Here is a 22,984-nt window from a genome sequence, read left to right as displayed (position 1 = left end):
AAGAAAGAAGATTAAGGCTCAGATCCAGGCAGTCAAAGAGTGCCAAGGGGTGGAGCGCTTAAGGTCACGGCTAACCGTACATTTGCACAGATCACTGGAAGAAACAGCCAAAATGGAGAACATGCACAAAGACAAAGCGGGCTGCAAAATGGATAAATCAATATCATGTAAACGTATTGGAAAAGAAAATTGGACAACTTGAGGAGACTGTCGTTAGAATGCAACAGGAGTAATTGCAGCTTGCACAGACCGTCCAGATACTGATGTCCATCGTGATTCAAATGCTCTCAAAGAATATGGGTATCACTGACCCTAAGGAGCAATTAATGGCAGTTGATCTGAGCGCCGACACAAGTCGTAGCACGATGAAGTCAAAGAAAGGCCAGAACACCAGTGGACTAGTCATCCTAGACACGGACAAGACTTTATCCACTATTATGGCGTTAATGGAGCCACCCAGGGATGCTAAAAAACAGTACCAGTACCCTTAAAGCCTGTAGTGATAGTTGGGCAATCCTCAAAATCCTCTATAAATGAGTAATATGTCTAACATAGTAACACGTAGGACAGTAAATAGAGATGGAAAGAATGATAGATTGAAGCTAGGAATCTTCAATACACAGGAAATTTTAACAGCTAGAAAATTCGAAATACTTTGTCGTCGGGGAGTCGGAAGAATATGATGTTATTGTGTTACAAGAGACAAACACGACTAAATTTTGATGGTTGACAGGCAAGGAAGGGAAAACTCAAGGCACGGGATCCGGTCTCATTATTCACAAGTGACTATGAGTGCATGCTGGGAGAATAACCACACGCAGAAGCAGAGAGCAGTCTATTTCAAAGGACAATTAAAGATTCAGGTGATCAACTGCTATATACCCAGTGAAGATAAAACGAATCAAGAAAAGGAAAAACAGCGCAGAGTGGCCTAAAGGAGAATGTATTAGTAAGAGAGCAGAACACAGGGGAGTAATTATTATATTATTATGTATGCAACCCCAGGATTGACAGGAAGTATTGTACAAGGGCCAGCACCAATCTTCAAACAGAGCAATTCCATGACACCTACAGGACGTTGCGCCCAACAACGCAAGACTTTACATGCCAAGGTGTGGTGTCAGCCGAATTGACATGGTAAGCTACCTACCCTTAATGTTATGCAAGCAAGACAACACCTTCTTTATCCGGACCGAGTTTGCTGTGTCTATAAGGCTGAAGATGAGGACAATAACCATATATGGACTTGTAATGCCCTTGGTGAGGCCCACAATAATATTTAGGAGGAGGCTCTGCCGCGCATAGGTCATTGAGCAATCACTACTAAACACAACAATTATAGAGCCAATGTCTTAATAAAACCTACATACCTTTGTGGATACTCACTATCAAAAAAAAAAAAAAAAAAAAAAATGGTCCTGGCAGCACGGTCCTAGCGTGCGCCTCCTCTCTATTGAATATTGAATGAATAGCATTCGTGATATGATGCTTGAACGGATTTCTTCCGCAAGGATGGTTTCCTCTAGTTTGGTGGCTGGCAAACCTTAAATTTTAATGTGCTTTGCCTCGAAATTAAAACAATTGTCGTCCTTCTTGAATGCTCATTCCTTCTTTTATTCACATTCTATTACATTCTGTTGTCATGAAAAAGAGAGGTACAATTAAGGCTACCACTGCCCAAAATAAAAAGGCGGGAAGGAAGGCGTCTACAGCAGAAACTCTAACTGGCACCAAAAGACAGCTACCATTAGACTTTAGTAGTCATGCTGTTCGCCCTCATTCCAAAAAGGCATCCCAGGAGAATCCTACTTCTGCTCACAACCAAATTGACGTACAACGCCACCAAATTATCCATTCAAATTCCTCCTCTTCAGCTTCCTCAGCTTTTTTAACTTCCACATTTCTATCGGAACCACCAGTCATCAGGGTCAATCTAACAGCTTCAAAGCCTTGTGACAGACTAGTAGGCTATGGAAGTGGACCCAACTATGTATTTGAGACTGAAACCCTGACAGGCGTTTCGAATACCCTACTTGAAGAAACTAACGACCTATCTAGTCCCGAAGATGATGAAAATGACAGTGGCGCTGTAGTTTTGCGCGCTATAGCCTCTAAAGCTAGTCATCCCAACAATGAACAGGACTGTGAAGATACAGAAACACCATCAATTTTAGATCAAACAGACACCATGGTTGATGATCTACTGCAGACTAAGTCAGAGTCGCAAGATGAGGACAGGAATTTAGACACCCTCCTTTCGCCGCCATTTAGGTGGAAGACAGTTTATGTGGCAGCATTTGAGCTAGCCCTAGATACTGTTCTTCCAGAAGAAGCATTTCTTTTCACTGATGAGGAGCACACGATCATTGAGACATATCGAGCTTTGCCAGGTATCAAGCAATTAAGAATATGCTACGTCCTTTAATTAGGGACCTAGTCGGTGATTTCTTAGTATTATCAAACAAACATTTATAAGAAATACTTCACCAATTTTCTCCGTCTATTGTAGATGACCCAAAGCATTTGTTTGTTCGACTATTTCTACGGAAACAAGAGTTTTGGCAGCGACAGGACAAATTAGAGGGCCGGTACCGGGAGATTGAACATCTCAAGTCTGCCGTTCAGCAGCTGGTCGTGACAGGGCTGGTGATGGATAAGAGCGCTATCCAGGATCCGGAGGACGCACTTGCCATGCTGACCATGGATGAACTCAAGCTATTAGCGCGCAGAATTGGTATTATGGAGAAAATGTCAGGGAAGCAGGTGACCACCAAAAAAAAAAAAAAAAAAAAAGTGTAGTGTGATGGAGTATCCTAATTTTTCTAAGCTAACTGGACAATAAATGCTATGAATATGGGACACTTTAGAGACGAGCAATGATCTCAACCATCTTGGAGCACTTTCGACAGCAAGCATTCATCTCGAAGAGGCTGCTTTTAGCTCCAGGGGGGACGGTAAATGGCGATGGAGCTGGCCGTAAGACTGGCTTAGCGACACACGCTTTCTCAGGTGACGCAGCAAAGAGGAATAATGCACTCATAGATAAAATCATAGATATTTCTGGTAAGGCAAGGAGCTGTATCTATGAAATGGTATTAATCACGAACCTAGCTCCATCTTAACTTTGGTAATGTTTCTCATCCTCTCATTTTTATTTTTTTCTTTGTTTGTTTTATTTTGGACGCAAGGCCCTTGTATCAAAATATACCCTAGCGTCATGACCGTTTTTGAGCGTTTACACCTTGTATTCTATCGTGCACGAGAGTTTACAGAGAAACCAGCACTTTTAGAAGCTATTTTGGCTAAGATTGGCCAGCGCACCTTTCCCAGTTATGAAATCACGAGGACCAACACTGTGTTTCGAAATCGAGAAGAGCTTCTGAAATACGAGGCAGCTATAAAACTTCACTTTGATCTCTCAAGGCTGATAGAATCTGCCATGGGGCCTGGACGCGAATCAGTGGTGTATGTGCGGAGCGATGAGAGCAACGAGGCTAGCGGGCTAAATAGTCCGCAGCCTCGCAAAGTTGTCAAGCCAATCAGGAAGCCCACCAACGGCATTAATGTGAATAGTATTGATGGAGAACCAGTCAGTAGGGGTAAAGATACAGAACGGGAGCGGCGCCGTCTAGAAGTAATTGGGATTTATGAGAAAGTGATCCAGGAGGCTGAAGGGATTAGAGGTGCATGGAGTGAATACGTTGCGACAGAAACGGAGATTTCAAAAAAAAGTTCCAATTATTACCTTTTGCGCTTTTCCCCTGGTGAGCTATGGTCAAATGTATTAGTGATGCTAGTGGTGCTGTCGGCTATAGGCTTTAATTTTATCTTCTATTGCATCGTTTGTTAATGTTGCAAGTTTTATTGAATAGGATATGTGTATACACAGATCTTGAGATTGGAGTTGCGTGCGTTTGCGTTCTTAAAGCGCTTTGAAGAAGAATCAATCCTGCTGCACGAACTATTGGATCAGCATGTATACTGTTTAGGACAACGAGGCGGATGGTATGAGCGACTAGCTCTCATCAAATCCAATTATGCTTTTCAGAAACGACTCGGAAAGAAAGAGGCGCACCAGATCTGTATGATGGCGCTCCGTGACAAGCATGTTCATGCCGGTGAGTCATGCTGTGAATTTTATTATTAGCCGGATCTCTTCAAAGTATGAGAGCGAGTATTTTTTTGTTGAAGTGAGTGCACTTATACAGTATTTTTTGTAAATTAGTGGATGCTACGCTCATCCAAGGCAGGCTAATTCGTTTAGAGAGTGAACTGAAGATCCCTTTCCGGGATAGACATGATTTTTCGTATCTTACTCTTCGAAAGGCACAGACACGCATTCTTACAGGAGAGCGACTCAACACTCCAGGCACAGCAGCGCCAGGCTATGCTTCTTCGCATTCGTACTCGTACATACCCAGCTCTACAGGAGAAGGATTATCTGGCTCCCGTATTATTGCACAACAGCGGCCTTTGTGGAGAAATATTGATGGTTCAGATTGCTCTGTGGAAGAGCTTGCATTGAGTTATTACAAGACCCTTGGATATATGGGTTACCACTCAGAAAACAACATTCTGTCTACATTGTTTGGATTGTTGTTTTGGGATATCCTCTTCTCGCCACAGCCTGGTGTATTTGAGACCTCGTACCAAACGGAGCCGTTGGATTTGAGAACAGATGCCTTCTTCATGCAAAGACAGGAGATGATCATGGAGCGCCTTGAGAACATTGCAAAATCCAAAATCATAGAGGAACAACGTGTGAATTTAGATCAAAATAGACAGGGGCAAAGAGGAGGACAAGGAGGTGAGGAAGATGAGCCTCTTCTGAATAGGCAGCAGAGACCAAAATCAATCCACAAAGACACATTGGAAAGGGGCGTTAATAATGAAATATCGTTTCATGATACAATCAAGCAAGAGTTTTCTGGACAGGATGCTGGGCATCCATGTACGGTACAGCAGCAACAAACTGAAAATGGGCGTGAGGAGGTCTTGGCCAAGAAGAGAAAGGAATGTTTTTATTTAAATTTGATGCAAACGCATGATGACTTGTATCGTGAGAAGAATGTTTATTGTGTCGGTGTGAATTGGGTCTTTACAAAGACTGAGCTGCTGGAGATTGCTGAGGTAAGCATGCAAAGTATATATATTAGGACACTCTTTAGGCGCCCAATATTTTAATTTAAATTATGTTTTTTTTTTTTTTTTTTTTTTTTTTTTTTTTTTTCAATAAAAAGTGCATCGGTGGGACAGCTTTGTCTGAGATTTGCAAAGTCATGGCTCAGGAATACAGTAAGCGCTGTTCAGGCATGCCCGATCTATGTTGTTGGGACTACAAAAGGAAATTGGTTAAGTTTGTCGAAGGTATGGAAAAAGGAAAAAAGGGAAAATGTGTTTTGTGGCTAAGTTGATGCTACTCATCTCACACTTAGCAGATGCAGAAAAAGTGGGAAAGCCAGAGTTTGAAAAACAGCTTTTTTTTTGTTTGATTTATTGTTTGATTTATTGTGGTAGTTAAAGGTCCCGGCGATCGTCTTTCGTCCAAGCAAAGAATTTGGATTGATCTGTTGACGTCCCTGGGCATTGATACTGAGCTTTGTATTATACAAGTAGCAAAAGACGAGGATGCTTTCCAAGAGGAGCGCGAAGCACTCAACTAATAAGGCGAGGAGGTTTTTAGCGACGGATTCTAAGTATTGGAATAAATGCATATTAAATGACTCATCGCTATTAGACACAGAGTGACCTGCTTTTTTATTGCTCTTAAAAACTAATATGGGTGGTACTGCATAAACATATTCATGTTTTCCGCTAGAAGCTTACTATCGTCTACTCCTGAGCACCTGATGGACATGTTGTAATAGAAAGAATTGTCAACAATTGCTCTAGCTATTATTCAAATGAAGTTATGTTCAGTGAACAGCCCGGTCATATGATCTCCAATACCTAATGCCCTGTCATCACTGCAACTTTCGACTTGCTCTCTAATGCAATTGGGCTTTCTGTCTTTGCTTCCTGCGCCTTGATAAACCAGTTACTGCTGGTCATGTAGCGTACAAAAGCCTGATGAGGCTAAAGTACTCGATGAAATACCACTCGGATTTGTGCTGTTGTAGTGGAAAGAAGCTTTCGCACTTTATCGCTTCTCGTTTACATGCGCGTTGTGACGAGATTTAGCGCGTGTCATTAAGATATGAAAAAGCTTCTCATCACTGATGGGTACTGGAACTTGTCGATACGAAGAACCGTTGCCTTGTGGCCTCATATTTCGAGACTTCGCTTTCAAATATTGATTGAATTATTTCATCTGATGATGAGAAAGAAGCGTATGTAAATTGTAAAAGTAAAAACAATGTTGAAAAGACGTCCATGTACGTCCAGTTATAGTAAAAGGTCTGCAGAGATTGATCATGCTTCCTAAGCAAGGATCATAAGTATCCGGTTCTTTGTCGTCAGAGCTTTGGAAGGTTAAAGTACTTCAAGGATAGAAGCACTATATGAAGTAGCATTAAGATACAACTGCACTAACGCATATGATAGACATTTGAGTTCGGTTTTCCGTTGCACCATTTGTACAATGCTCTACTGCACCCAACCTTCATGCGACCCTGAATCAGAAAAGCTGCGAGTGTACTACAATCCACTAAAACCTTAGTTTGTTTTGTCGAACAGAGCTGTTCCTGGTATTCGCATGAATATTTGGAATATGCACCACATAAATAAATAAACAAATCATTAAGCGAGCAAGAATAAAGGAATAATGTTATGAGAGCTAGCTGTATGCCAACCCAGCAACAGCCCCAAAAGTGATTTGCTTAATAACGGTGATAGGCAACGATAAAAGTAATGATGATGACCCAAAGACTCAAAATACGAGTTCGTAAATGAACAATGCGGTAAACGCAGATAGTGATACTAAAGAGAAGACTAGCTGGTGATCTATAGAAGAGCAGGAAGCATACTGCATGAAGATGGGTGAACAAGGAGATGGACGCGTCAAGGAGGAGGCGCAAGCGTTCCATTCGGACTTCCTCATTATCTGTGTTGTTTTTGTTATTACCTTATGGAGAAGCTAACTAATCATATTAGCAACAGCAGCGACTTGGGGACAACTGCCGTCAAACCTTCTTCTAATGCAACTGTTGCCACAGTCGTTTTTACTCCTCAGCGATATGCACACGGACGCTCCATGATCCAAAATTCGTGCTCGTACCCGAAGTTGGACCTCGACCTCTGAATGACATGTTAATGCCAAAAGCCCAATTCATCGTAAAAACACGATCCTAGACTGGCATCCACTTTTTTGTATTTAGCATCAGCACTTCACACCATAAAACTTCCTCATCAGCATTTTCTACCTGTACCAAAGGCCGCATATTTCTAGGTGCATTACCGACACACACACTTTTTTATTATTACAACAAAACATGGGTGTAAGAAGCAATAGCGGTAACAGTTGCAGTCAAGTAAGCGAATGGATCTCTACGTGTAATCAAACGATCTAGGAGCATTAGTATTTAAAAGTAATGGGAAGAAATGGGTGCTACATCTATGAAGGCAAGGCAACAAAGTAGCCGTGCTCATAACTACAATTCCATCATTTTAATGCACTCATTGCTTCTATCGTAATACAGTATTTTAACGCTGGCGAATAAAAAGCAGTCACATGCTTTTTTTTTTTTTTTTTTTTTTTGATTTTTTTGGAAGAGAAAAGTTCGGAGCGAATGGCGCAGTCAAAGTTATCTCGTTAAGGACTTTCGGTTCTCCAGGAAAAACTTTCCGAAAAATAAATTTGAAGAATGCTAAACGCAAAAACTTTAAAAAGAGGCTGAAAGGAGAGACTGTAATGAGAGGCTGTAATGAGGTGGCGATTGGGAATCCAGCTGTTCTAGTATTACTTCTTGGACAATGATCAAAGCTCACCCAGCCGAGCCTTTTTTTTTTTTTTTTTTTTTTTTTTGTTTTGACGCGCAACTAATAACGACGAGAAAGGAATAGATCAGGGATTAGTTTTCAATGATCGTGCAGCGTGGTTCGAGTCCTGAATACTCTTTTATCGAGAAAAAAAAAAAAAAGAAATGGAAGGTGGAAATCAACTTCAGCCCTTCTTCAGCCCTCAGTATGCCCCTATTTAATGAAGAGGAACTGCATGAGTAGAGCAGCAAAAGAAAAAAAGTTGAATGGATCAGGATTAGGGAAACAAGAAACAGGTCGCCAGAATAACAAATAAATATTTCTCAATCAAGCCATCTGTTACTCCATGGCTTGACTCAGGGTAAACTTGTTTTCCATGTTTTGCGCTTCTGTCCCTTCCTTCCTCATGTTTCTCTCGCTTCTAAAGCCCCTTATGTCTGATAATGATCCTGGTGTATTATATTCATGTACATGTATATCTGGGTCATAGCATGCCCACCTAAATACAAGCTCTTGTTTTAAGGGAGTACGCAAGAGTATATATGTCGTTTCAACATGGAAGTCTGACTGAACATTTATAAATGCTGGTTTGTATTTTTATACCATGGAACTGTTTATTTTATCCAAATTCATTTTAGAGCAATTCTTCTTACGTTCGATTGTCGATCCATACATTCGTGTATTTTCAAGTGAGCTTGGGGGAAGATGGCGTACCTTTCTATATCGCCTGATTTGGCAATCCACTTCCCTTTTTATCCTATTTCTTCAAGAGATAAACCTGTTTATTGACTTAATACTGCGCTGTAGGGAATGGACGGAAAGAAAACGTGTGCTTAAAAAAAAAAGAAAAAAAACCGGTTTATGTTGTACATGTCCACACAGTACAGAGCGGAGTTAGGATGAAGTATATCGGTCTCAGATCCCCAAAAATGAGGTTTAAATGAGTCTGAATCCATTAAGAATATGTTACATGGAGACACTATCGGTCCTCTTTTTTTTTTTTTTTTTTTTTTTTCGCTTGATCATACGAGGCGGATACTAGTCTATGGATGCTTCCATTAAACCAAGTTTTTGTTTTTCTTCAAAGACGGCAGTCTGTGTGTACGGTTAGAAGACTACTCTGCACTGTGAATCTGTGGTTTATAACACTAGTTACCGAATAATTAAAACAATAATAAAGTAGAACCTATCCCTATTTGTTCCCTTTTTGCCCCTCATTGCGCAATACACAGTTTTCCTTTGTCAAACCCGTTTTGAACACCAAGAGCGGCTACGGAAACAATAAACAGGAATAAACATTTTGTAGGCTCAGTCATTTATTTACTTCCACATGAGTGCGTACACCATTCAATTCTTGTTTATTTTAAAGCTTTCTCACTCTTCGATCATCGTGGTCCCATATTTTTCTATGGTCTTCTTGACATTTATAAAATGGCCTCTCTCTCTTCTTTTTTTTTTCTTTTTTTTTCCTAGTTTTTTGCTACTAAGGTTTCCACCAGCCATCCATCTCCTCTTGACATTCACATGCCATTATTTCCTTCTATCAACTCTTTTTAAAACATCGATTTAGCAATAACAAACAATTGAAGAAAGATAGGAGGCAGTTAAATACTCGCAAGCTTTCCTTGCATACTACCCATCTATTCCTAAGGATAACACGCGCATAAAACAGTGACAGCATGCCTTCATCCATATCTTCACAATCAACACGAAATGAGCAAATCCAAATGAAGTCAGTTGAGGATTCATCACAACCTCAGATTAATCCTCAAAAGACAGAGGTTGACAGTCTGGATGTTGAGCGTCAGGGAGCTGCACCCCCTGTCCCTGCGATTAGCCGTAATGCTGCAATCCTTCTCTTCATCGGGTAAGTCTTTCTAAACGTTTATGGACAAATCTTTTACCCATATTGCAAATTAATGGAGCGCAGAAAATCTTTTGGCTGCTTCGGAATTAACCAAAGAAAAAAACCGCTTGATGGACATGTAGACTTGCTATGGCTACATTCCTGGCTAGCTTAGATGGTACCATTATTGCTACAGCTCTTCCCAAGATTGCCTCAGACTTTCAAGCAAGTTCTCAAATGAGTTGGGTCGCCACCTCCTATTTACTCACATACAGTAAGTAAAACAATGTTACAATGGATGCTGAGCTTTTAAGCAATAGCAACAAAAATAAAATAAAATAAAATAAACATAATAAATAATCAGTCATTTTACTAACCAGCTTTTTCCCTTTCTTGCCTTCTAAAAAAAAAAAAAAAAAAAAAAAGATGCTTTCCAACCTTTGTACGGCAAATTCAGTGACATCTTTGGCCGCAAGTTGATGATTCTGTTTGCCTGTGTGACATTCATGGTTGGATCAGCAGGTGCTGGAGGAGCCAATTCGATGACCGTACTGATTGTCTTCCGAGCAATCCAGGGTCTAGGTGGATCTGGACTGTTATCGATTGTTTTGATCATTATCTCGGATATCTTCCCATTGGAAGAGCGTCCCAAGTACCAATCCATCATTTGGTCAGTCTTTGGTATCTCTTCAGTCATCGGTCCTCTGTTGGGAGGTGTCTTTGTTGAAGAGACCACTTGGCGTTGGTGCTTCTTGATCAATTTGCCCTTGGGGGTGGTCACGATTGCTTCGGTCTTGATCTTCCTGCGCTTGCCATTCGAGCGCCAGGATCTGAAGACACAATTGGCTCGTATCGATTATATGGGTACCGCACTTATCATTGCCGCTGTCATCTGTCTGTTGTTGCCTATTACCTGGGGCGGTACGACATATGCATGGGGATCACCTGTGATCATCACATTGTTTTGTGTCGCTGCAGTCTTGATAGCTCTGTTGATATGGATTGAGAGCCGAGCATACGAGCCAGTCATTCCACCAAGGTTGTTCTTGAACATGAATGTGACCATACTGTTCGGAGTCAATTTCTTGACAGGCATGGCCTTTTTGGGTGTGATCTTTTATGCACCCATCTATTTCCAAGTCGTTAAGGGGGTTGGAGCGAGAAGTTCAGGATTGCATTTGATGCCTATGGTCTTGGGTCTCGTGGTCTCGTCAATTGCCTCTGGGGCTGTGATAGCCAAGCTTAAGGATTATCGCATTTTCATCTGGATTGGTACAACAGTAATGTCTGTCGGTGTTGGTCTGTGCACGTTGTTGGCATATGATTCGAATATGGGTGAACAGATCGGATACCTGTTGATTGTGGGCTTGGGTATCGGATTGATCTTGCAGACCTGTATGCTGGCAGCTCAGGCATCGGTTGAGAAGGAGGACATGGCGGTAGTGACAGCTTTGTGTGGATTCTTCAACAGTATTGGAGGAGGGATCGGTATCGCGATGTGCTCAGCGCTGTTCAACAACCATCGAGACAGTCTCTTCAATAGCTATCCCAAGGAAGCACAGGCGGTGCTTGAAGCGTTTCATATTAGAGAATCGACCGAAGCAGTTAAGTTGTTGCAAATGGATATCAAAGACATGGTGGTTATGACCTATGTGGACACATTCCAGTTCATTTTCAAGTGCATTACACCTATTGCCTGTGCTGCCTTCTTGTTATCGCTGTTCATTCGCAAGTTGCGTCTCTTAGATCCTTCCGAGATCATCATGGGCGCTGCTTAAGGCACCCACCAACACTAAATCTAATCAGCAAGTACACAGTATATTAATATATTTATTGTCCATCTTAAGCAATATAACACCTTTTTGTAACATTAAAAATGACATAATATGGCTCGTTATCTTGTTATGATGGGGATGAAGAAGGGTTTGTTATTTTCAGAACAAGATGTAACATGTGTAGATGAATCGGCGTTGAGGGATTAGCACGGACCATCTTGAAATGAAATGCCCGATTTTGTCTTGAAGATGCATGCTATTGTCTCAATGCAAGAAGCATATTCTCTTTCTCGCCTTGCTTTATTCACAGCTCATAATTCACTAATACACCTCAACCGCCTCATTCCTTTTGTCATTCTAGCGCTGTCTTTTATTATTATTATTATTATTGTTGTTGTTTAATTTATAATACAAGAAAACTGAGAAATGTCGCTGTTAAGCAAATTTCTCGACAAAATTATTCACGAGATAATGCCACTGCATGCCATAGAAACCGATCCTGTCGGGAGTGAGTGAATAGTTATGCTCGACGCTAGAAAAAAAAAGAAATCGTATCCGATACATCAAGGAATACTATAATTTTGTGCCAATGATCCCATTTGTAAGCATTATGAATTTGGGCAATACCTACTCCCTGGGATGGATAGGGATCATAATGTGAGCGTGGGTGAGTATTATTACTGAAGACGATCTCTTGATTTCTTTCCTTCAATCATGAGAGATATTGCAATTATTTTACAAGATATTTCCCCATGTCATCTTATATCTCCAACTTATATCTGTAAATGCTCTCATTTCATCCACAACTTCACCTCGGCCCTAACTTCTGCTTCTGAACTCCTTTTTGCTTCTTTCCAGCTTCTTGTCCCTTCTCTCTCCCTCATTGACGATCCATCCATCGGCCTGCATGTCTAACAGTTCTAGAGATATTAGGAAAAGGGAGGAGTAAAACAGCTGAAAATAATTTACCCAGCAATATAGGCCAATTGCTCAAATAATAACGAAATATTAATGTAGAAGGAAGTGGTGCCATCAAAATTGTTAGAAATTAACATTCCAAAGACTTCTGCCCTGCATGATGATTTCGTGTAACATGATTCAGGTAGGCCTAAATACCAATTAATCTGAACGAACGGTCTTCTTGTACAGTACACAAATCTCAGCCACCATCGCGGCATTTCATCAGTAGAGCAATATTAATTGTCTCATGAGCGGTCTACATCCAGTTCATGTTTCATCTTGATGGATGCCAGGGATTGTGCTGGCGTATTGTATATAGTCGTGATGTGCATGCTGGCTTTGGGAGGCTAGAGCGAGAAGCTACTAGGCTGAAGAGATGGTAAGATGGACCAAAGGGGATACTGGAGCTCTGTTGGGAAATCATCTAGTTTCAAGGCATCCTCTGGCGACATTAGCTTGAATATGTGCCACTATGAAAAGCTGCGGGCTCATATTCTTATTACTGATTGCAAGTTTCCATCTCTGTTCACCATAGCCTACGATTGCTGCTTCTCCAATGAATACTGTATTGACTTTAGGAATGAGTCTTGAGCATTCTGACAGAGGTCGCCGGTATCCGCTGTCATGCTTTATTACATGCTTCCGAGTATTACCCGATGGTGACATCTTCATGTTGAGAAAAGTAAAAAGAGTCCAGTTGGATGAGTTGGAAACACAGCTCGTAGTATGTTATTGTCGCACGAATTAACGTGTTGTGGGAAAACGAGGGCGATAGTTGACAGACAAGGAAGTGGTTAGAGTCCTGATGTTTCTTTGTCTTTGTGGTTCTCTACATCAACTTTTCCCTCCAATTTTTTTGGTTCGTGTTGTACTCATTGCCCTCGTTAGCAAATATGCACATGTACTTTTATGGATGTGAAAGTGAAGTCGGATGCATGCAGTACAATAACGAGAGTATTAATAATATTCAACATCTTGCCAAAGAAGAGATGGGAAGATCTTTTTTATTTATTTGTTTGTTTATTAGTGATGTGAATCTACTCTGATATAAACAGTTCATTCGCTATTGTTGCTGTCTTGGCCAATGGTGTTGGATGTGCAGTCAGAAAGAAAAGATGGCCATCATTCATTTGTGTCCAAGTTTGGGAGCAAATGGCATCATATGCATCAGCTAATCCAACCCAACCTTACTCAACCCGAGCGGTCGTTACCCCCCCATTTGTCAATTGGTCGTCTGAGGGGTTTTTCTTTTTTGCATGTATGAAATATATGCCCGGTGACATGCAGTTGTTATACTCTGTTCATTTCTTTAAACTGGTAAACATCAAATCTGTAAACAACACTGGGCACTGGGGAAAAAACCTTGTCCATCCGAATCTTCGTCCATCGTACCTATGGATCGTTTTTATTTATTGTCGCGTGAGCAATGTCGTTTGTTTTCTCCATCTTTCTTTTCTCTCAATCAGTCTCTCTTTTTCTCTCTCTTATTTTTATTTTTATTTTTATTTTTTTTTTTAAAAAAAAAAGAGTGCCTTCTTCTCCACTACTTCTGCCTTTACTTTGCATTACTCCTTTATCTTTAAATCTTTCGTCTGCTCTTCTTGAACAAGCTAATAATTAGAACCCACATTGCGCGCCAAACCACCATTTTCAGTCTCTTACTTTATTAATTGGCTTTTTTGTGGAGTATCTGTCCACCAATTATGTTTGTGATCCTTAAACGCGCCACAACCACGATAACTTCTACTACAACAGCCCACGCAACCATGACCATGTCATCCCCATCCCCATCTCCACCACTCTCTCCATTACCATCCCCTCCTACTCCCACATTTCCTATCCCTTCCTCAAGGAAGAGAGCTGCTTCATTAACGTCGTTTTCAGCGTTTAAAAAACTGTCGATAATGCCTTCATTTTTTTCCGCTGCGCAAACTACTTTATCCTCACCTTTATTTTTGTTTTCCTCACCAACCTTGTCATTATCTTCATTAACAACAACTTCTATAACAACATCAACTTCAATGTTGTCATCTTCATCATCTTCCTTATCATTATCACCAATATATGCTTATGAAGTAGGACCGATGCTTGTTGAGAGGAACAAGTTAGGTCAAGGTGTAGAACCGGACATTCTGAATGCAAGGCGTCATGGCAACACAGACTCAGGTTCCCATAAAGGTAAAAACCCTTCTCTGTTTGTGAAATAGGACACTAAAGATACATGCATGTTTGATTATAAAAAAAAAGGGGACACAAAGACATTAAAAAAAAAAGGAAAGACGCGATTACATCCCTTTTGTCCCGTTCCCGTTTATTTTTCCATTTTCGTTGCTCGTTGGAAGATTATGACATGTACGTTGTGTCTGTTCTTAAAACAGCTTTGTGTTCTCCTTTTTTTTTTTTTTTTTTTTTTTTTTTTTTCCGTTGCCATTGCCGTTGGACGATGACACGAAAATCGATTTGCAGGGGAGAGAGAGAGGAATGAGAGCAGGATGAAAAAGAGATAGGCAAATAAGCAAATCTGGCAATGCATATTGGTATTTGATACACATGTGTTACATGTTTCCCCTTTGGGTTACAAAAATTAGAGAGTGTTTATTGAACGATACAAATGCATGAAATGGAGAGATGTTACATGGTCTGAACAAATGTAAAGAACGAGTTTACAGATGAAAAGGAAGAGAAGAGAGAAGGAGAGAAAGAAGCGGAGGAAGAGGATGAGAGAAAGAGGAAAGGGAAGGAGAAAAAGAAGAAGGAAAGGGTGATGATGTTGGCCTTGCAAAATGAAAGGAAGACGCGAAACGGACACGAAAGTATTAATCCCGTGTCAATATTAAAAAAAATAAAAATAAAAAAAATAAAAGCTTTTGACCTGACCGCGTTTTATTTTATTTTCTTTTACATGTCAATCCCAATTGAACCATTCCTTCTCTCCACTATCTTTTTTTTCTTTTTTTCTTTTTTCTTTCCTTATCCGTGTTTTGTTCACGTCGTTTAAAGCCCAAACAAAATCGAATTCTTTTCATTCTCATCAGTCTCATCAGTCTCATCTACTACAACCATCATTATACTCTGGCATGCAATCAGTTGAAATGGTCTCTGCTGAAACCACTCTGTCCGAGCGTCAGCAGCTGGAGCAGCATCAACAACTAGAGCAACAGAAGCAACAACAACAGTTGCTTCTTCAACAACAACAACAACAACAACAACAGCAACAACAACAAGAGCAATTAAGACAGCAACAGCAACAACAGCAACAACAACAACAAGTACAGCAACGGGTTCCTCAAACAACCCGGCGCAAGTTCAACTTGGATGATTTTAGAATCCATCGAACACTCGGCACAGGATCCTTCGGTCGCGTCCATCTAGTTCAATCTCGATTCAATTCTCGGTTTTATGCAATGAAGGTACTCAAGAAGACCGAGGTAGTCCGTCTGAAGCAAGTAGAGCACACCAATAACGAGAAAATGATCCTCGAACGTGTTGAGCATCCATTCCTGATCAACATGTGGGGCACCTTCCAAGATGTTCGGAACCTCTATATGGTCATGGACTATGTCGTCGGAGGCGAGTTATTTTCAGTTTTAAGGAAGAGCCAGGTAACGAGAGATCTTTTTTCTTTTTTTTTTTTTAATATTATCCTTATTGCTCCCATTATCATCACCTTCACCCTTTGAAGTTGTGCTTTTTTTTTTTTTTTTTTTTTTTTTGTTCATACACGCGCACCAGCCATGTTCACCATCTATTTTATCTGCCATAACAAAACAAAACGCGCCCATCTCTCTCGGCGCATGCGTTTTGTTTTATTTTATATATTTATACACATATACATCTGCAACTTGGCATCATCAGAGAGAATGTAGGACAGAGTGCAAAGATGGAGCAAGGGCATGTGCGAGAATGAGATGAAGTGTGATGCAAGAAAGGAGAGGGAGGCATAGTTGTTCAGTATGAACATGCGATACATACCATGATTGAAGTACTTTTGAGCATTCGGGACAAAATAAAAAAGGTTTTTGGGGGATGGAGAAAGGGAAGAGGTATAAAGAAAAAGTGGCATGGTGGGAGAATGGGAAGAGATGATTGGGATTGAGGATTGTCGTGCACGCACACATTTGTATTTTGTTCTGAATGGGCTGAATAGGGGTTTCTTTTTTGTACCTCCTTTTTTCTTTTGAACATTTGTTCATCTGAATACAAAGTGTACAAAACTTTGTGTTGTTGTACCCTTTGTACTCTTGACTTTTTGTCATTTCGGAAGAAAGAAGGAAAAGAAAAAATCAATATGGATGCACCATTGCGTCGTGAACAAAAGAGCAAAATTTGTCTTTGGAGAGGAATTTGGGTTTTATCTATTCATCTTTGTTTGTTGTTTATTGCTGTCTGTTTGCTACATATTTCCTTTCTACATGTCATGTACAACAAAAAATGAAAAGGTGTGGACGAGATATGACCAAGGAGCAACCCTTGCCCAGTTTTTGGAGTCTGCATGAATCTATTTCATTCTCCTACATCTTTGTTATTTTTATCACCTACGGAATCATAAATGAAAGGATAGGCGAGAAAATAGCGAGAGCGTGTGCGCAACGGGAGATTAAAAAAAAAAAAAAAAAAAAAAAAGATATTCGTCGTTTCTCTCTTTTTTTTTTTTTTTTTTTTTTTCTGTAATCTCTTCTGTCTACCTTGAATGAGCACGTTTATGTTCATGATATCGCATCACATGCGAGCAAGATGACGAGACTTGTGCCAAACACATTGGAAGCATGAGCATTATAAAGGAAGAAAGTGACAAAGAAGAAGAGACCTCATCATCAGTTTGCCCTGGCATCATTTTTGGGGACGGATAGTAGAGCTTTGATATCCAGGGGGAGACGGAATGGGAGAAAGTTAGGGAGCACGCGTACAAAGAGATTACTGTTGTGCAATGAGATGTTCCCAGATGGGGCATGGATTATAGAAGCAATTGTGTGTATGGTGTATATCTGCTATCCTTTGTCTTCATTAGTCCCTTGTCCTGGTACTAATCAAAGAACAAAGCTGCAAAGAAAAATGTTGCTAGCTTCCTTTTTCTTATATCAACATCTGCAATCTATTTTCTATTTTCTTCCCCTCCTGCTCATCTTCTTTCTTTTAGTTCATGTCTTTCTTTTTTTTACCGCGCAATCTAATTGTTAAAAACAAAGCGATCTTATTGGTGTTCAATATTCCTAATTCCCTTCAAACTTTCATTGTCCTGCATATTATGCTTCAATGGCTTGACAGACCAACTAACCAATGATCCTTTCTTATTTGTTTTATCTTTCTATCGATGCATCTTCATTCAACCCGTAACTGAATTATCTTGGAACCAAACCGCTACGCTACTTTTTCTTTTTTTAAAATGGATCGGATTTTTTTTTTTTTTTTTTTTTTTTTTTTTTTAAAAAAAAATAACAACAACAGCGATTCCCTGAACATGTGGCTCGGTTTTACACATGTGAGGTTCTTCTAGCTTTGGAATATCTACATTCACACGCAGTAATCTATCGAGATCTCAAGCCTGAGAACCTGTTGTTGGATTCGATGGGACATATCAAGATCACAGATTTCGGTTTTGCAAAACATGTACCTCAGAACATGACATGGACATTATGCGGAACACCTGATTATTTGGCGCCTGAGATTATTCAGTCAAAGGGATATGGCAAAGCAGTAGATTGGTGGTCGATGGGCGTATTAATGTTTGAGATGTGTGCAGGCTTCCCACCATTTTTTGATGAGGACCATATCAAATTGTATGGCAAGATCATGACAGGCAAGGTTCGGTATCCATCTCATTTTTCACAACAATTGAAGGATTTGTTGAAGCGATTGTTGACAGCAGATCTGACGAAGCGCTATGGAAATTTGAAAGGAGGAGCAACTGATATTAAGAATCATGTATGGTTCGAGGGCGTGAACTGGGATATGGTGTATTCAAGACAGATCGAGGCACCCTATCGGCCGACGATCTTGGGAGATGGTGATGCCAGCAATTTCGACGATTACCCTGAGGATGCAGAACCATATGGAATATATCCACCGGGTGAAGTTGATGAACTTGGAATGTACTTTCCAGGATTTTGATTGATGAGAAGAAAAAAAAGAAAAAAGAAAAAAAGTATTCATAAAAAAAAGAAAAAACGATACAGGCAATCTCTCTCTCTTTTTTTTTTTTTGTGAAAGAGGAGCAAAATGGGGAAAAAAGAAGGCTTCAAAGTGATATTCACCATAGATAGTAGTCAGAGGCGAAACAAAGCAAGGAGTGGGTGTGAGATTGGGCTTGAAAGGCGGCCAAAAGATCCCAGCAGCCAGGTGATCTTTTTCAAGCCTGCCATTTCTTGGCTCCACAACAATAATGATGAAATAGCGGATAGCGATCTCTTGTTGACGAATAACAAGAGTAAAAGCCCAGATCGCCACAGAGAAATCGAAAAGTTTTTTTTTTTTTTTTTTTTAAGCATACATCGTCATATGAATTAGAGGTTTTTTTGTATTAGTAAACGTGCTGTAAAACAGACAAGTACAGTAAAAGCATGCGCAGGGGCATAAAAAAGAAATCATTTTATACTTGAGATGATGCATTTGAAACGTGCACTGCAGCTTGCAGATAAGACAGATGCGAAGCAAGGGCGGGCATAGATGATCAGTTGGTCCTCATCTAAAGTAGAGACTGTTTGCATGAACATTGGCGTTGGCGTTGACATTCGTAGGCAAGTGATCTCTATTTTCGGAGCAACGTTTTTTTTTTTTTTTTTTTTTTGCAAAGTTGGGTTTCTTTCATGCTCTTGGTTTTTTGTTTACTTCTTTGTTCGATTTAAGTAGGGTTTCTTTTTTGTATGCTAGATTACACACATTACAGAATTGCATGCTTTTTATTTGTAATTGTTTGGGTTGCTCGAAATTCAAAGATGGGCGAAGAATAAAGAAAGAGTGAACGACAAAAATAGCTGTCGATCCTCGATCCTCGGTCCTCAGTCTTCGAACTTCGATTGTTTTCTCATCAACAAACAATTCTACTCAAGTTTACATGGCGCAGCTGTCCTTTGTTGACATCGAGGCACACACAGTTTATGACATTACACATTTTTCTATCTTGTCCACATTTTATTTTATTTTATTTTTTTTTCGCAGTGAAGGTCGTGTATTTATGTGTTTATCGTTTGTGTGCTTACGTCGTAGTACTATTGCATCAGCAGGCAAGAGGAATTGTTCAGACAGCATAGATCTAGACGAAGGGAATGTTGAGAGCCACGCGTTTTTATATCATTTTAGCCACTCATTCTTGGTATGGACATTGGGCATTTCTCGAGAATAAAAATAAAACACATTTTTTTGCTTCGCCTCTTGGATTTGGATGTGACATGTTTTAATCGAAATCTTATCCAAAACGCCCAAAGAGGGTCTAGTAATTTTTTTCTTGCCCCTGATTTTTCCGCAATGCGTTACAGAGACTGCATGCGGAACAGAAGCCATTACAGGCTCATTCACACACAAGGTGGCAAATGCACCGAAAAGTATGTGAGGAAGAGCGAAGGGGACCCAAGCGTAACCCAAAATCGAAATGATATTTCACTCAAGAGAGAATAAATTGAGCCTTTTTATAAAAAGGACTGCTTGTGTAAGTGTCAGAAGACGAGACATTTTGATCCGCTCCTTGTCCTTAAACCTTTTCCTTGCAGTCTGCTTTCCCTCTTTTCCCTATTTGGTTTCGCTCTCAGCTCACTTCGGGGCATTTTCCCTCCAGGTTTTTTTTTTTGATCTAGTTAGTCTATGGGAAAAGCCAACCAAAGACAAACGCTTTCCCGTTCATCCATCCATCTTTCCTCTCTCTCTCTCTTTCTTTCTTTTCTCTCTCTTCGAACCACCTTTCCTTCACCCATCCCTTGGCATTGTCAGATATACCCTCCATTCCTTTCTTTCCATTTTAAATACTTACTTGGTGCCTTCTATTACTCTCTCATTCTAACCACAGCGCCACAATTGCCCTCTTCCTCAATCTTCCTTTTCACTCTTTTCCAATTCTGCTTCTGGATTGACCACCATACATTGACCGCAAACATTTTGTCTTGGCGTCTTTTCAACAGCTTTTTTTTTTTTTTTTTCACTCCTGATTTCCTATCATATCCACTATAGCTTTCCTCCCTTCTTTCTTCCCTCCAAAATCAATCATTAGCAGCATCAACATCAACGTCAATAGCAACATACAAACGACGGTTCATCAATGTCGGAATGTACGGGCGTGAAGCTCGACTCCAATAAGCATCTGACGCTGACCAACAATGATCGTTACACCTTCTCAACGGCGCCTAGCGGCAATCCCAATACGTGTGTGCTTACTCGGAAGGGCAATACCGTCAAGGATGATTGTACAATTGAGTTGGCGACGGCTTGTTCCAACATCACCATTAAGCAAGCAGTCCCTAAACCCCCACCCTCATCTCCACCTTCTCTTGTAACAACACCACCAGCATCAACATCGACAGCACCAGACCCAATGCATGATCAGACCATTGCACCGTTCACGTCTTTTCCTTCTCCATTACCGACAGACGCTACAACATCAGCAGCAATGCCCTTGCCTTCCTCGGCAAGTGGTGGCAATAGCAGCTCATCATCTCTACCCTGGACAGCTATTATTGCGGGGTCAGCAGCAGGAGGCGTGCTTTTGTTGGTGGGACTGATTTTACTGATTGTTTGTATGAGGAGACGAAGGCGCCAGAGCAAGGTCCAAGAAAAGCATGGTGATGGTTTACTTGATGGACATCATCACTCACGAGGTAGTGAGGTTGATCTGGATCCTTACGATGAGAAACCGCCAATGCACATTAGTAGCCCCACAGGTTTGACTCGTGCAGGTGGAGCGACGGCAGCAGCAGCAGCAGCAGCTTGGGCTCAAGCCGGAGGCGATGACGATGAGCGATATTGGAAGAGAAATAATAGTAATCGAGCGATAGCTGAAGCTGCTAGTGCCCGTAATAGTGCACAAACGTCCACGGCTGCATTGTCTCGGTATGGTAGTAATACTCGCAGCGGTCGGGGTAGTCGTACGGTTGGTGCTAATCATCATAGTGACAGTGGCACGACGCCGCTTACGGTCGATACGTCAGAACGACCGATGAAAAATAACACTGGGAACAGACATTTGAACGGCAGTCCAAGTAGTATTAGTGGATCAACTGTTGTCTCTAACCCACACTCTGATGAGCAACAGCGGTATCAGCATTACCATCAACAGAGACAGCGTCAGCTGTCTTCTTCTCGGGGATCCTCTCCGTCTAGGTCTGTAGCACCTTCGTTATTGTCATCAGCTTCGCCTGCTGCACCTAGGACAGAGAGTCGACTATCAGATAACTCCAACGGAGATTCATATCCTACTCCTCCTCAATTTCCAAGAAAACCTCAGCCCGTAGCCACATCTGTTGCATATACACCCAAGAGTACATATGTTCCAGGAAATGTATCAAGGGCATCCAATTCGACATCAGTATCATCTGGATCTGCAACTACAACTACACCAGCATCTTTATTGACTAGTGGATTGACTCCTGCGGAAGCAGCAGCATTAGCAGCGGCAGCGGCAGCGGCAGCGGCAGCATCGTCATCAACAACAACAACAACAACAACAACAAGCAATACCGTAGAAGGACCGATATCGCCTCCGCCCAGAAGACGAGCACCCAAAGTACGTAAAAACCCACCGGCTATGGCGGAAACTGTGTCAGAAGTAAATCCAATATCAGCACCCTTACAGCCTTCAATGATGGCACGGTCGGAGCCTGTATACGAGCCTGAACCCGAACCCGAACCCGTAAATCCATCACAGACACCAATGGAGCGACCGGAATCCGAATATCTGGGAGGATATATTGATCTTATTCCGATCTATGAGACGCCTATTTTACCTAATGCGACACTGCCAAATGGGTCAAGTGAAGGTAGTAATGGTTACAGCCAGGGTCAAGGATACCATGATGATCGTGACCGCCAGCAGTTCAAGCTGAATGCGGAAGCAGAGCAAGAGTATACACGACTGAATTTAGGAAGGAAGCCGACCACTGCAACTCAAGGCGGTGATAATGATAACAAGTCAGAAATTAATTATCTTTGAAATGTAAAAAAAAAGAAAAGATAAAAAGGCTTTGTAGATAGCAACGAATTCATGAAAATACAATTTATTTACTATTGCAGCTAATATATTAATCATTAAACAATTTTTCTAAAAAAAAAAAAAAAATGCGTGCCTTTAGCATATACTCATTAATGAAGGTCGTGGATGTGATATGTAAACTTTCTTTATTATTATTTTTCACACGGTGAACAAGAAGAGAGGGACCTGGGGAAAGCTAAGGACTTGGAGCAAATTCATAGAGATAAATGAATCAACCCCTTTCTTTGATCATCCATTAAAAGACATCTCTGTTCTTTTACAATAACACAGATAGAAAGCAAATAAAACAAACGA

General features: G+C 40.8%; 4 protein-coding genes across 4 annotated transcripts; all 4 read left to right on the top strand.

The window, feature by feature from the left end:
- Positions 1–263: 263 nt before the first annotated feature.
- On the top strand, positions 264–5,663 carry BCR41DRAFT_392203 (hypothetical protein; the record flags this gene model as incomplete). Its single annotated transcript, XM_022028430.1, has 9 exons — positions 264–481; positions 1,738–2,390; positions 2,510–2,763; positions 2,868–3,063; positions 3,189–3,781; positions 3,890–4,118; positions 4,226–5,130; positions 5,241–5,367; positions 5,518–5,663. 9 exons carry the CDS (start codon positions 264–266, stop codon positions 5,661–5,663), a joined length of 3,321 nt encoding a protein of 1,106 aa, XP_021885455.1.
- A 3,782-nt stretch (positions 5,664–9,445) lies between these two features.
- Positions 9,446–11,541, top strand: BCR41DRAFT_331435 (drug resistance transporter EmrB/QacA subfamily; the record flags this gene model as incomplete). Its single annotated transcript, XM_022021799.1, has 3 exons — positions 9,446–9,784; positions 9,907–10,037; positions 10,190–11,541. Exons 1-3 carry the CDS (start codon positions 9,597–9,599, stop codon positions 11,539–11,541), a joined length of 1,671 nt encoding a protein of 556 aa, XP_021885454.1. The 5' UTR covers positions 9,446–9,596.
- Positions 11,542–15,384: 3,843 nt separating this feature from the next.
- Positions 15,385–18,679, top strand: BCR41DRAFT_345827 (camp-dependent protein kinase A). Its single transcript, XM_022022793.1, has 2 exons — positions 15,385–16,100; positions 17,944–18,679. Exons 1-2 carry the CDS (start codon positions 15,576–15,578, stop codon positions 18,604–18,606), a joined length of 1,188 nt encoding a protein of 395 aa, XP_021885453.1. The 5' UTR covers positions 15,385–15,575; the 3' UTR covers positions 18,607–18,679.
- Positions 18,680–20,614: 1,935 nt separating this feature from the next.
- On the top strand, positions 20,615–22,712 carry BCR41DRAFT_345826 (hypothetical protein). The gene has a single exon (XM_022022792.1). The coding sequence runs from the start codon at positions 20,744–20,746 to the stop codon at positions 22,628–22,630; it is 1,887 nt and encodes a 628-aa protein (XP_021885452.1). The 5' UTR covers positions 20,615–20,743; the 3' UTR covers positions 22,631–22,712.
- Positions 22,713–22,984: the final 272 nt, after the last annotated feature.

Source organism: Lobosporangium transversale (assembly GCF_002105155.1).
Source record: "Lobosporangium transversale strain NRRL 3116 chromosome Unknown BCR41scaffold_3, whole genome shotgun sequence".
NCBI classification, from domain to species: Eukaryota; Fungi; Mortierellomycota; class Mortierellomycetes; order Mortierellales; family Mortierellaceae; genus Lobosporangium; species Lobosporangium transversale.
Note: the sequence above shows the minus strand (reverse complement) of the source record. Positions and strands in the feature narration are given on the sequence as shown.

Excerpts from the sequence above, each read along its gene's own strand:
- BCR41DRAFT_345826 (XM_022022792.1), top strand. The coding sequence starts at position 20,744 with ATGTCGGAATGTACGGGCGTGAAGCTCGACTCCAATAAGCATCTGACG.
- BCR41DRAFT_345827 (XM_022022793.1), top strand. The coding sequence starts at position 15,576 with ATGCAATCAGTTGAAATGGTCTCTGCTGAAACCACTCTGTCCGAGCGT. Across the intron at positions 16,101-17,943 it reads CAGTTTTAAGGAAGAGCCAG|CGATTCCCTGAACATGTGGC; the intron begins GTAACGAGAGAT and ends TAACAACAACAG.